Raw genomic sequence first — 13,078 nt, 5'->3', positions numbered from 1 at the left:
AAACACAAGAGCCCCGCACACCGAAACCCTAAAACACAAGAGCCCCGCACACCGAAACCCTAAAACACAAGAGCCCCGCACACCGAAACCCTAAAACACAAGAGCCCCGCACACCGAAACCCTAAAACACAAGAGCCCCGCACACCGAAACCCTAAAATGTGATGATCCTATATAATTAACAAGCTAAATAAACAGCTTTAAAATTAAACTATACACTAACTTCTCACTTAAAGCTTAGGCGAGATTCATAAAGACTTGTTTATCCTAGTAATATATAACCACAACTTCCGATTTTTAATGCTTTTAAGTAGTTTTTTCTCATAAATTAGTGTTCCCTCATATACTTAATCTTCGGAGAAAAAGTTTAAAGAGTTAGATCCAATTTAATGAGTCAATCTTGTGATAAGCATTTTAGAGTCAGATCACTAAAAAATAGAAAACGATTTCTTGAGTGTATAGATCATACGAGTTTCACGCTGAATAACCTTCTCAGAGAGACTAACCTTTGTCATAGGACATTCGCATCAGTGGTACTTTCATAGATGGAACTCAAATTGATGTTTTATTAATTCCTTCTCCTGTCACAGTTACCCAAACAGGCTCTTTATCCATTAAATCAACTACAACGGTGACAGATTCTAATGGAATTGTAACCGTTATTCCAATGTCTACTTCTTATTCCACGTTGAAATAATCACTGTTACCACCACCGCATGCGCAACCCCAGGAGAGCACACTACTTCAGCTCAGACTGTTACTTCTTGTGTTTTCTGCACCCAAACCAGCCCAAAATCTGGTGTGCGGGACTAACAACTAGAATTAGGTAACAAAATTGAGCTATAAGAGATAAGACTTCAGACTATGGAAGATTCCTTTTGCTAGTTGATAATTAATCTATATGGCTATGTGTATTCTATTATATGGTGTCATGTCTATTCTATAGCAATTAGTGTTCGATTATTTTATCATGACCTTTAGTGGATATTCTTAAGATATCTTCTTCATAGCCAGGTATATGTATGTACTCCACACCTTTGGAAGATAACTTACCATAGCCAGTATTATTCTCTACAAAAGTCGTTGGCTCTTTGACTCCAACAAACACTGTCTTGATACACGTGTCCAAGATCCTATCAACACAGGGAAGGTTACCACTTAATCTTAGAGAACATGGCTCCATGGTAGTATATAGCTCTGTTCCGTGAGGAACTTCTCGTTTACCTACCTTTTCAAAATATTTCTCGAATGCACACTGTTCAGCATGAGTATTACCTGGGAGCTCTCTTGAGTGTCCTGTTGAGATTACTTCACCATTACTAACAAGTACTGCACCCACGTTATATTGGGTTTGGGTTTCACCACACTTCTCTGCTTCTTGAATAGCCAACTTCATAAACTTTCGTTGTGGTGTCAAAGCCCATTCAGGATATTCAGTATTGAAAGACCACGACTTATCGTGAGCTTCATATTTATAGGCATGGAGCCAGAGTTGTAGGTCATTTGGCCCTGGATCAGACATCAATTCCATTTCACATATTGAGCATTTCTCATCGGAATTGATTTGACCATCGGCTTGAGGATGAATCCAAGTTGTACTAGGGACAGTTTTGCCCACTCTATCTAATTTTTCCAATATTTTTTCTGTTGAACCGGTGTTTCCTTTGCCAAAGTCTTCTTCGTATACATAGGTGTTTGCATAGATGGGATCATTGGCGATAGGATACCCGATATATTGAAGATGTACTCTGATTTGATGGGTTCTACCAGTTAATGGCATACACTTTACCACCGTGGTATCAGATTCTGGATCGTAGGAAACTCTTTGAAACACAGTTAATGCTTCCTTACCATTCTCTAAGTCTACTCTATTGAAACCATGCTTAGGTGAAACCGTCAGTAAGGGTTGATCCACCTTGATTTCCTCTAGAGGGAAACATCCTTTCACCCGAGCGATATACTCTTTGCGCACCGATCTATCTTTGATCTGTTGCACAAATCTATCGGTACCCTTTGAATTCTTACCTAAGAACATCAACCCACTGGTTAAACGATCAAGTCTGTTACATGGATGAGCCACCTTACCAAACTTATGTTGAAGGATCTTAGTGATGGTGTTGTATCTGAACCTACCAGTGGGATGCACGGGTATACTTGAAGGCTTATCTATAACTATGAGATCGTCGTCTTCATGTACAATCTTTATTGGCTGTGAAGTAACTGCTGGTTCATGTCTATGACTTCTGCAGCAGATCAAATCCCCATTTCTGACTATGGAGTCCAAGGTAGCCACCTTCTTGTTCAAGGTCACGTACCCTTCAATGATCTGTTTCTCATAGTACCTCGGTTCTCGGTCCCGGAACTCAGTAGTGAATACATCGAGAATGTTGCGATCTCTCCATCTCATCTTACAATACGTCAAATAGGTAAAAAAATATGGTGATACCTTTTGTAGTGAACCTTCAACGGTGTATTGAGCTCCCTCCGCCTCATCTTCCTGGATAGTTCGGGTTTCCTCTATTGCCAGATTCCGTTCAGCTCCTGCAGTTCCGCCTAACTGTTCAAACACCGTCATAGTCTTTTTATCAAGCACTTGTTGTCTAACTCTGAAGCCATTCTCGTCTCGCTTCTTATTGGTTCCTCGGGGTGGTTTCGTGCTGGTGGAGACGACGACATTCTCGACAGCTGGTGGAGACGATGTTCTTGTTCGCTTAATACCTTTGGGGACCTCTAACGACATTCTGAGCACCAGTCTTCGCATCAAAGAAGAAGGTATAAATTTGTTTCGCACAGTCTGACCCACCATGTGTTTTGTATACACCTTTTCTTTGCATCGCACTATAGAAACATTCAAGCTTACACTTACACTCTAGTCAACTCTATCCAACTCTATACAACTCTTTACCTGTATAATTACAATAAGCCTTGTCGCTTTAGATCGTTATAGTCTTTGACGGACATAACGTTACCTTCGTTATCCTCGACTTCCACAGCTTCTTCCAACTCTGCGGCGTCAAGTCTCTTTTGCTTTTTGATTTGCATCCAGAGGTCATTCGCCTCGGAGATCAGTGTTATGTTCTTAAATAGAACAAGTTTGTCTTCTGAAATACCCAAGAACTTGAGCCCTTGTTGATGTTTGGTGTTATTGAAGTGTTTCTCAAAGAGCAACCGTCCTTTGTACGAGACATTACCACAGATTTCACATTCAAATGATCGATGAAGCCCTTGTAAACGATACAACCAGAAGGGCATTGGCCTTCCGTCTGGTCCAATAGGAAGATCTTTTGAGTTCACATCGTCATCTTCATCATCGTCATCATTTTTGTTCTTAAGTTCTTCATCACTATCAATTCTATCTTCATCGTTCTCATCAACACTGGTATATTCTGAGCCATACCCTTCGTTGTTGATACGTTCGAGTTCTCGTTCTCGATCAGTCATAAGTGGCAACCGCTCATGGTGAGTAATGGTGGCTCCTCGTTCCTCATTAAGATATTTTGTGACGAGTAACATTATGATAGGTTCAAGTTGTTTGACTTTATTCATTTGATGTTTCTTTCCTGTCAAATGTCCTTGGTAAACAGATTGTTTTGTAAACCATTTGTTACAACTACCACAAAAGATCTTCGCCCCTTCAACTGGTTCCAGGTCATTGCCGTCGTGGTCATTTATCTGGACTTCTGGGGGTATCTGATTCAAAGGGTGACTCCTCCTATAAAAGTCAATCAAATACGTATAAAGTTGGGTAACGTATTCATTATAACCATCGGCCTTCTTCTCCTTCTTGTATGGCAACACCCACCACAAAGATAGATATTCAGTGTAGGTGGATTGATTATCAATATGGTCTCTATACCAGGAATAGAATAGTCTCAAGTCAAGATATCGTCCTGAGCCTTCTTCATAGGCGAACACTTCATTGAGATCAATATGGCTAGCTGCTTCACTAAGTATATATTTCTTCTTCGTTCTTTTGCTGGTACTGGACGATGATGATGATGACGACGACTGTATCCATTCACTCTTAGGAGTACTGGAATACATCAGATACGATACTGCCAAACTGCCGCTATGGGTATCTGTTGATGTTTGAGCTTGAGCTTGAGCTTGAGCTTTGGATTGGAGATCTTGAAACATTTCATCAAACAGTGCAAAAGTTCGTTTTGGATCATTCAATTGGTCTAATTCGTTAATGAATTCTTCCTTCAATGATTCCTTAGTGTCTTTGACTTCTTTGCCTTTGTTCATCATTTGCTGACTCAAATACCTGAGTTCATGTTTCTGTTGCATCATCTCGTTCCATGGTCTCTTCTGTCGTTTACTGGGTAACAACACATTGGTATTACCATCCGGAACGAGATGAGGGTTCCGTTGTAATCGACTGCTGATGGCTTCTTCTATACATTCTATCTCTTCAAGTCGTTGTCGTTGATGCTCTAGTATATTCGACATGGGGGGACAGCAGTAGATGGAGCCACTTGATGATTGATTGTGCGAAGAGATAAATTATATCACAATTATCATACTTCAAGATAGTTGCACTCCAAGTCAGTGCTATACAGTACTACTTTAGGACAGTACTGGCCAATACTAGTCAACACCATAGACAGTACTATAAAGTGAAGTCTATCTCTGGCTGCCTCTTTCTGTGACTCTGGCTGAATATTTTGTTGACTCTGTCTGCCATAACCTCTAGGGTTGAATTCCAAATGAGTGTTCTCTTAGAAACTACTAAAGGTAATATTGTGATAGATTTATGGTATAAAACCCAACCACTTTTAAGTCTCAATTTCCTTAAGCTTTGTCAGCTAAATTACTATTTCTTTTCTCCCTTCCATTCATTTGAGAAAGACCATTTGGTGCTGAATGGGAATAGAGTTTACCCACAAGCTGATCCATGTTTTGCCATTAACCACTACTTGGATATTTCACCGTATGGAACTGTTGGTGACTACTTGACTCCTGAGACCAAGCTGAAGCTTACTACTGATGATGATGATCATAGTGAAGTGGGCATTGTTTCTTTCCTAGTGAATGAAGATGGGGTTATAGGATCTCAATTTACCATCAGTCTCAGTGTGAAATATGAAGCATCAACCAATCAAATACCATTTGGGAAAGTCATGGAAGGGTTTACTACGCTTCAAGAGTTGAACAGTAGTAAAGTCGATGATCTCATAAGAATAACCCATTGTCATATTCTTTATGATCCTTTTTCAGACGTTAAAGTCCCCAATTCAGTAATGTTCTCCACTGAGTCACCATCAATTGCACAACTAAGCAACATGCATTATTATGAGTCAAGTCTACAGTTATTGGATGAAACCACCCCCTAAAACATTCATCAATCGTTACAAACATTAATTATTGGGAAATTAAACACCATTACCACTTTCGAAGATTTGATCACCATATTTGGAAGATTTGGAACTATCAGAACTGCCTAAGTGATTTGCAACCAGCAATCCCAGCGAAGTCTAGGCTATGGAATATCAAACTAAAGAAGAAACAGAAATAGCATATGTTAAGCTTCATAAATGGTGTATCATTGATGGATATCACAATGTTGTTGACTTCTCCCAAAGGTCATATTACAAGATCTGAAGAGACACATTTTTACTAGTATACATTATACAATCAACAACAAACAGGAGGTTGTAAATACACAGACAAAAGATGAGGAAGATCTTTTTAACAATCAAATCATTTAAGCGTCACAATCCTTAGAAATGTGACCAGACTTGCCACAGTTGTAACAAGTCTTAGCACTAGTGTGTTCACCACCAGCAGCAGAGCTACAATCCTTGGAGATATGGCCAGTCTTACCACAAGCGTAACATCTAACTTGCCCAGCTTGACAATCTCTGGCATAATGGTTTGGACCACCACACTTGTAACAAGTGGTACCGGCTTTAGGAGCAAACTTACTACCACCAAAGGACTTCTTTGGAGCAGAAGCAGCAGCAGGCTTGGAAGCAGCAGCAGAGGAAACAGCAGTAGGTTGTTCAGTTACACCTTCAGCAGATTCGTTAGATGGACAACTCTTGGAAATGTGTCCAAATTGACCACAGTTGTAACACTTGGCACCTTGGGATTGATTAGGACAGTCAGATTGAACGTGTCCAACATCACCACAGGAGTAACATTGCTTTTGGGTGGTTTGCTTTGGATCAGGACAGTCACTTGATTCATGTCCTGGCTTACGGCAATTGTAACACAAACGTTCTTCTTGTTGACAAGCGTCAGCAATGTGACCAACTTCACCACACTTGTAACATGTTCTTGGGAAAACAGCAGCCATCTTCAAACTTCAACAACAACTCCTCGACAACGACTCGATAAAATATTCAAAGCTATCGATCAAAGTCTGAATTTACCCGGTGACATTTTAAGTTTGCTTAATATTTCATCAGGAAAAATTTTCCTTTTCTCGAATCGCAGTTTATCACGTGACAACGCACGTGACACAAACATATCTGATATCACTTCTATCCTTGGGTTTTATTATTGACTATTATTAAGATTATTGACTATAGACGTCCCGATAAATGGCATCTGCAATACTAATGGCTTGTTTGACGGTATGAACATCATGAACACGGACAATGTCTGATCTTTGTTCGACACAAGCAACAATAGCAGCAGCCGTTGGAATAGCACGACGACTAGCTGCAGGTTCTTTAACCAAAGTACCCAAAAACTTCTTTCTTGAAGGTCCTAAAAGCATGGGTAACCCGTTGAAACTTAAATATGATTGAGTTAATTTCCACAGATGCTCATCTTGATGACGAACCATTACTGAATACTTTTTGAAATGGGAAGCATGTCTTATAATGAGAACATTTTGTTCAAGGTTCTTAGCAAATCCAATCCCGGGGTCAACAATGATCTGCCATTTACGAACACCTGCTTCAAAAGCTTTTAACATCTGGAGTGAAAGCTCCCGGCCAATCCCAGTAAGCAAATTACTGACATCTGGTGGGTAACTTAATTCCATATCTCCTTTGACAGGATCAATACAAAATTCAACAATATCATCATTTGTATTTGATTCATAGGTTGTGAGTGACAGCATTGACTTGGGAGATCCTCTTGTATGATTCATAACATAAGGACAACCATATTTAGCCACTACTGAGAACATTTGATCATCATACATCCCCATGGAAATATCATTAATGATATTGGCACCTGCTAATAAGCATTCCTCGGCTACTTTAGCTCTATAGGTGTCAACGGAGATAATGACTTTGGATAACTTTTCTGATTTAGAAGATGATGATCTTATGGCTTTAATCACTGGTAAAATCCTAGCTAATTCTTCTTCTGTTGAAGGTGGCTCACTTCCAGGTTTAGTTGAAACCCCACCAATGTCCAAAACGGTAGCGCCATCTTGAATCATATTCTCAGCTGCTTCTAGAATGTCTTCTATTGGTTTATTATAGTGGTCACCACCATCACTGAATGAATCAGGAGTTATGTTCAACACACCCATGACCACAGTTGGGTGTTGGTTATGCAAATGATCAAATTTCAATGGATTTTCATCGGTGGTATAATTTGGTAAGTGAACATATTGTAAGAGACGGTTGGACTCTTGTAATGATTGTGAAGGTTGATTCAGAAACACTTGTCTCAAATGATTATGCAAAGGTTCAGCACTAATGGGGTGTAATAAATCATGAGGAACCAATTCACAAAGTGGTTGTAAGACAAAGGATCTTTCAAGCATAGATTTATGGGGTATACATAAATCTGGTTCATTCATGGTAATATCATCATAGAGTAAAATATCCAAATCAATTGATCTTGGACCGTTGTCGAATTCTTTTACTCTATTGATGTGATTATATTCAATATCTTTGATAATTGAAAGTAAATCATGAGGACTTTTATTTAAAAATTGAACTTTTAACACACCATTTAAAAAGTCTGGTTGGTTCAAATAATACATGGGCTTGGATATGTACAAGGTTGAAGTAGCCAACACCTTGACACCAAAAGACTCAAGTAACAGAATCGCCTTGTTGATATTATCAACCTGGTTACCTTTATTTGATCCAAAGGCAATATAAGCTGTATGATCCTTACTAATATCAATGGGTGAGGTATCTGTCGGTAAGTTAAACATTGAACAGCCATGTAATTGAGTTTGATTCTGTCCTTCCGTTGTAAACTCAATTGGTGTAGAATCTTTGAACGTTTCACTAGTCATAGTAGAAGAAACACCTACTCCTTCTGTATATGAGATTGCGTTTGGTTTGGTCACTTTTATATTGATAGTAGACATCTTCTCACCATAAAATTGAAAGATCAATTGACCTATTTTGAATACCAAAGCTTCCACTGTTTTAAAGTTGGACAGTTCCACGTAGGACACAACATTTTCAATAATTTCACTTATAGGTGTTGAAGTTGAAGTGGATCCTTCCAATTGTAAATTTAAGTCGATATCCACAATTTGTCTTTGTAATCTTTCAAAGGTGAAAACACCAATAATAGTAAGCAATTTCAACCCATTAACTTCTATCTCATCATTTTCAACAATCTCATTATCATTTGATCTGGAAGCAATATATTTAACACTATCAGCTCTGATCTCAGATTTGGTACTTTGAACCAGAACTTTCACATTCAGTCCTCCACCACGTTTCTCATCAAGAACAACAGCACTCACTGCTTCAGCTATGTTACCTAAAGATTTGAAGTTCTTATGCTCATGGGCCTTCAAGAATTCCAGGATATTTCTTGAAATAACTGCATAATTCAATGAATACTTCAAATTATCAGACTTTGATGCCTTACGGAAATCTGTTCGTAACTCAACAGAGACATTTATTGGCTGGGGTGTAGGTCTGTTCCAAGCATCTTTACCAATATTAGTCGTGGCTGCTAACTTCTTGATGAACACAGAATCTTGTAACATGGGTTTAGTAGTTGACAAATAATGATGTTGAATCTTGAATTGTGTCGGATTAACCACCGACTTTAAAAGGCGTAGTGACTTCACGATTGGTCCAATCTTGTTTATTTCGACAGCAACAGAATCTGTTGTCCGACGTTAATGAACCTTCAAACTCAATACTGTAATAGTTAGTGACTATTAAAGTCTTATCAAAAAATGTCGTGCATAAAAAGTTTTCCATTTTCCCCTTTTATCTGTGTGGTAGTACGCAAAATCAAAACGATGTAATGCGACATTTTCAATCACTATTATACAACTCTTCAAGTAAAGAACCTGTAGTGGAAGTAACCGTAGTGGATTTCAGCTTGACACCATCGATGGTTTGCTCAAAGTGACCAGTCCCAGCACCAGCAGCACCATCATCATCATCATTGTCCGAAATTTCCAAGTCATCATCTAAGTCAATGGTGTCAGAAACAGTGTATCCATATTCGGAAGTCTCTAGCACCAAAGCTTCTGCTTGATCGTAGTTATAAGCCATGTCTTTCATGACCAAACGTATAATCACTTCATTGGCAAGCACATAAGCCGTGAAGGAAGGAATAGTCCAATATTCTATAGTTCTATTTCGACTCTCAGAGTTCCGAAGTGTATTCCGTAGACTATTTTCAATCACTGATGCAATGTAGTATTGTCTCTTAAATCCATAATAACCTCCACAGAATTGTCTCCAATCAATGTCTAGCTTCTCTACGTTGGTGATAGTCTGGTGTTCGGAGGCAGCTTGTTTCTGTTTGGCCATGTCGTAGAAAATCGACACTTTATGTTTCCCATGGAGTATTCGTTTTATCAAAGGCAAGTGACGTTGAGCACTTCGCTTTAGCTCCGACTTCAACGAAGAAGGTTGGGGGAAATTGTAACTAGAGAACTTCTGTTTGACTTTTTGTACTTGTTCGGCGTCAGAAAGATGAAGCGTAGCAAGTAAGCCATCGTTTGCAATCTTCAGGATAACATCTGACCTATCACAATCTGACCTATCATATTTTGAATTATCAACGGCCAACAGTGGCGCATCAACAGATTGTGACTTGTAAACAGACTCTGACTCATCAGAATGTGACACGTCAGCAGACTCTGGCTTAGTAGCAGATTGTGACCTGTTCAGTGTATTATTGGTACTTCCTCTCTCCGGGGAAGAAAGCGCATTGAAATCAATAAGAAACTCATCATCATCATCATCATCGTCATCGTCATCGTCACCACCTAATATGTTACTCTTCCTCTTAACAACAGGCACTTCATTTAGAAGCTTTGTATCATACTTGGGTCGCTTATTCGACTGGTTGCAATCAAACATAGGTCGCTTTCCCTTTGAAGGAGGTCCGTAGATCTTTACCCATTGCTTCTTCCCAAACTTCTTGACCGGGGAATCCCTTTCAAATATGCTACTGGAATTGCTCTTAGAAGAACTACTGCTTCTGCTGCTATTGAAGGGCATGTCTGTCTACGTTGGTGTTGGGGTGTGGAAAGAAGGAGACCCACTTACAATGCGAAATTATATTCTAAATAACTTGGGTAAACTTACACTACCAGAGATAACGTAATTATTGGTATATATATATATGGTTTGATTGAAACTATGTAGATTAATGGTTCATATTACCCTTTTGGAAAAAGTTGGCCAAAGCATTCAAGTTGGCAGCATCTGGTTGTTGAGGTTGAGGAGGTCCCTGTTGGTTACCAATGAAAGGTGGCATACCTGCTTGTTGTTGATAACCTCCAGAATTCATAGGTGCAAACCTTTGTTGAGGACTTTGGTACATTCCTCCTCCCATAGGATTGTTGTTAATTTGCATTCCAAATTGCGGTGGTTGCTGTTGAAAATTTTGTGGTTGATGATGATGTTGTTGTTGTTGATGTTGGGGAATTAATGTAGTCTTAACATAATTTTCATCAGGTTCACCAGGTTTGTTTGATTTAGGTCCATTTCTGGCAGAGTTCGTAGGCATCTTCTTCGACATCGACTTGGAAGAAATACCAGCTCCAATTTCAATATCAGGCTCATCAATAACAACACCACTGACTAATGGCTGTCCTCCTGTACCACCCCATTGAGCATGAACAACCCAATTCTTATCAGCATCCGTTAATCTAGCAATTGGAATAATGGAAATTCCATGTTGATAATTACAACAATCTCTTGGTCCAAACCCAACACCCCAACGTGTTCTTAAAGGTAAGGATCCATCCTTATTGAATTGAGTAATAACTTGTTCTGCTTCCCTTCTGGAATAAACTTTAACAAATGCATGCTTCCTTTCACTGTTTAAAATAATTGATTGAACTTCAGCATAAGGTCTTAAAACAGATGATAACGCACCTTCATCCATATTGCGAGGAACACCACCAATGAATAAAGTTCTCGATAATACCTTAAATGACCCTTGAGGTAAAGTTTGATCAAATCCAACATTTCTAGCACGATAGTGAGGTGTACCAGGAGTATTGGCTTCTCCAAATTGAACTCCACCATTGAAACCATCTGGTCCGGGTCCTTGATCATTTGGAAAGTTTTGAGTTGGTGGGAATTGTCCTTGAGGTGGCCCTTGTTGATATTGTTGGTATTGATTGTTTCCTCTGGGAGGTGATCTTTCCCTTCTACCCATGTTGTTACCACCACGACCCATTGGAGATCTGGATCTGTTCCTTCTGGCATAGCCACCAGTAGAATCACCATATTGATCACGCCCGCGATTAGCTGGAGGTTGTTGTTGGTATTGATTTTGCATTTGAGGTGCTTGATACTGTTGCTGTTGTTGTGGGGGCTGTAAATTTGCCTGTCCACCACCTTGTTGCATCTGTTTTAACATATTAAGAATTTGATCTTGATTGTTACCACCAGAATTAGAGTTCGAAGGTGGAGATTGAGATCTGTTATTGGCCATAGCAGACAATTGTGACAAAATTGCATTTGCATCTTGGGGTGGAGATCTAACATTACTTGGGGGTTGTTGTGTTGGTACATTTGTGTTAGTGTTAGTCTTGGCTAAAGAAGCAAGAGCCAGTAAGATGGTACTAGATTCTTGTTCTTTCGATGAGTTAGTAGATACCAGTGGTGACAAAGGCTTTGCAGGCAATGCTTCTTTTGGTAAAGGTGGAGGTGATCCAGGAGGAGTAGTAGAGGCAAAATGCTTAATTCTAATACGTTTCAAGGTTTCGGGACTAAAAGTTTTTGCCCTTTCCCAAATGTCCACTAATTTACTAACCTTGATCCTTTGACTATTGCTAACCATTAAATCCAAGGCATCGTCCACTAAAGGTTCAATTAATTCGCTTATTCTATAAGCACCAGCAGCATAAGTTCCTTCAGGAGCCAGGGCATCAATTATCTCTTCAGGTTTTTTGGCATCCACATAAGCCCTTACAATGGAATCTACCACATAGAGAGTACTTAACTTATAAGCAGAAGGCACGGCTTTACAATTGGAATACAATGTAGCAATTAATTTTGATTCTTCTCCAACATTTTGTACAGCTAACTCCGTCAACTTCTTAATACGGGACCCACTTACACCTGGTGCTTTCAAAGTAGGAATCTCCTTGAGAATTGTTTCAAATTGTTCAACCACAGACATAATGTTGATATTTTTTGTTTCTGGATAGACTACTAATTACGAAAAAAGGTCTATGACAGCAAAGAAAACTCCAAACGCAAAAAAAATAATACGAGCAGAAAGAGTCTTGTTGCAATTAGACAGACAAAATACGGAAATCTATCCCTTTCAACAACTCTCTCCAAATATAAACTTGTAATATACTAATAGTGAGAACTATGGAAATATTACTAAAATATCACTCACTCACAGATAAACTTGGATCAAATCAACGACGAATCAAATCCCACGTATTAATATTGTTACTAATAGGAATGAAAGAATGAAAGTTAGAAAGAAAGAAAACGTTCAGTGTCTTTCTTTATAAAGCAAAATTTGCCCGCAGAAAAAAAACAAGGGGATTGTCGTCCGATATTTATACTTTTAAAAGACAAATTACACAAACATAGACAAGTAAAAATGCCGTTACCCGCAACATAAAGTTTAGGTCGTGCGCAAACCGAGATTCGTTTGAAAATTTTTGATGAAAAATTTAACCTCATACAAGCAGTGAGGTAGTAG

The 13,078-nt window shown here is 39.0% G+C and overlaps 7 protein-coding genes across 7 annotated transcripts; 1 reads left to right on the top strand and 6 right to left on the bottom strand.

Moving 5' to 3' along the window:
• Positions 1-947: 947 nt before the first annotated feature.
• On the bottom strand, positions 948-2,738 carry KQ657_002815 (bifunctional DRAP deaminase/tRNA pseudouridine synthase; the record flags this gene model as incomplete). The annotated part of the gene is made up of 2 exons (XM_043193562.1): positions 948-2,655; positions 2,734-2,738. 2 exons carry the CDS (start codon positions 2,736-2,738, stop codon positions 948-950), a joined length of 1,713 nt encoding a protein of 570 aa, XP_043047399.1.
• A 173-nt stretch (positions 2,739-2,911) lies between these two features.
• Positions 2,912-4,450, bottom strand: KQ657_002814 (SF3a splicing factor complex subunit; the record flags this gene model as incomplete). The annotated part of the gene is made up of 1 exon (XM_043193561.1): positions 2,912-4,450. The coding sequence occupies one exon, from the start codon at positions 4,448-4,450 to the stop codon at positions 2,912-2,914; it is 1,539 nt and encodes a 512-aa protein (XP_043047398.1).
• Positions 4,451-4,707: 257 nt separating this feature from the next.
• CYP6 (Peptidyl-prolyl cis-trans isomerase cyp6) lies at positions 4,708-5,334 on the top strand (the record flags this gene model as incomplete). The annotated part of the gene is made up of 1 exon (XM_043193560.1): positions 4,708-5,334. One exon carries the CDS (start codon positions 4,708-4,710, stop codon positions 5,332-5,334), a length of 627 nt encoding a protein of 208 aa, XP_043047397.1.
• Positions 5,335-5,705: 371 nt separating this feature from the next.
• GIS2 (mRNA-binding translational activator) lies at positions 5,706-6,299 on the bottom strand (the record flags this gene model as incomplete). The annotated part of the gene is made up of 2 exons (XM_043193559.1): positions 5,706-6,266; positions 6,291-6,299. The coding sequence occupies 2 exons, from the start codon at positions 6,297-6,299 to the stop codon at positions 5,706-5,708; spliced, it is 570 nt and encodes a 189-aa protein (XP_043047396.1).
• A 222-nt stretch (positions 6,300-6,521) lies between these two features.
• Positions 6,522-8,924, bottom strand: FOL1 (trifunctional dihydropteroate synthetase/dihydrohydroxymethylpterin pyrophosphokinase/dihydroneopterin aldolase; the record flags this gene model as incomplete). Its single annotated transcript, XM_043193558.1, has 1 exon — positions 6,522-8,924. The coding sequence occupies one exon, from the start codon at positions 8,922-8,924 to the stop codon at positions 6,522-6,524; it is 2,403 nt and encodes an 800-aa protein (XP_043047395.1).
• A 277-nt stretch (positions 8,925-9,201) lies between these two features.
• Positions 9,202-10,260, bottom strand: RTC4 (uncharacterized protein; the record flags this gene model as incomplete). The annotated part of the gene is made up of 1 exon (XM_043193557.1): positions 9,202-10,260. The coding sequence occupies one exon, from the start codon at positions 10,258-10,260 to the stop codon at positions 9,202-9,204; it is 1,059 nt and encodes a 352-aa protein (XP_043047394.1).
• A 289-nt stretch (positions 10,261-10,549) lies between these two features.
• KQ657_002809 (Nrd1 complex RNA-binding subunit) lies at positions 10,550-12,538 on the bottom strand (the record flags this gene model as incomplete). Its single annotated transcript, XM_043193556.1, has 1 exon — positions 10,550-12,538. One exon carries the CDS (start codon positions 12,536-12,538, stop codon positions 10,550-10,552), a length of 1,989 nt encoding a protein of 662 aa, XP_043047393.1.
• Positions 12,539-13,078: the final 540 nt, after the last annotated feature.

This window comes from Scheffersomyces spartinae (genome assembly GCF_019049425.1).
Source record: "Scheffersomyces spartinae strain ARV_011 chromosome Unknown scaffold_23, whole genome shotgun sequence".
NCBI lineage: Eukaryota > Fungi > Ascomycota > Pichiomycetes > Serinales > Debaryomycetaceae > Lizanozyma > Lizanozyma spartinae.
The sequence above is the reverse complement of the archived record's forward strand: the minus strand, read 5'-3'. Positions and strand labels throughout refer to the sequence as shown.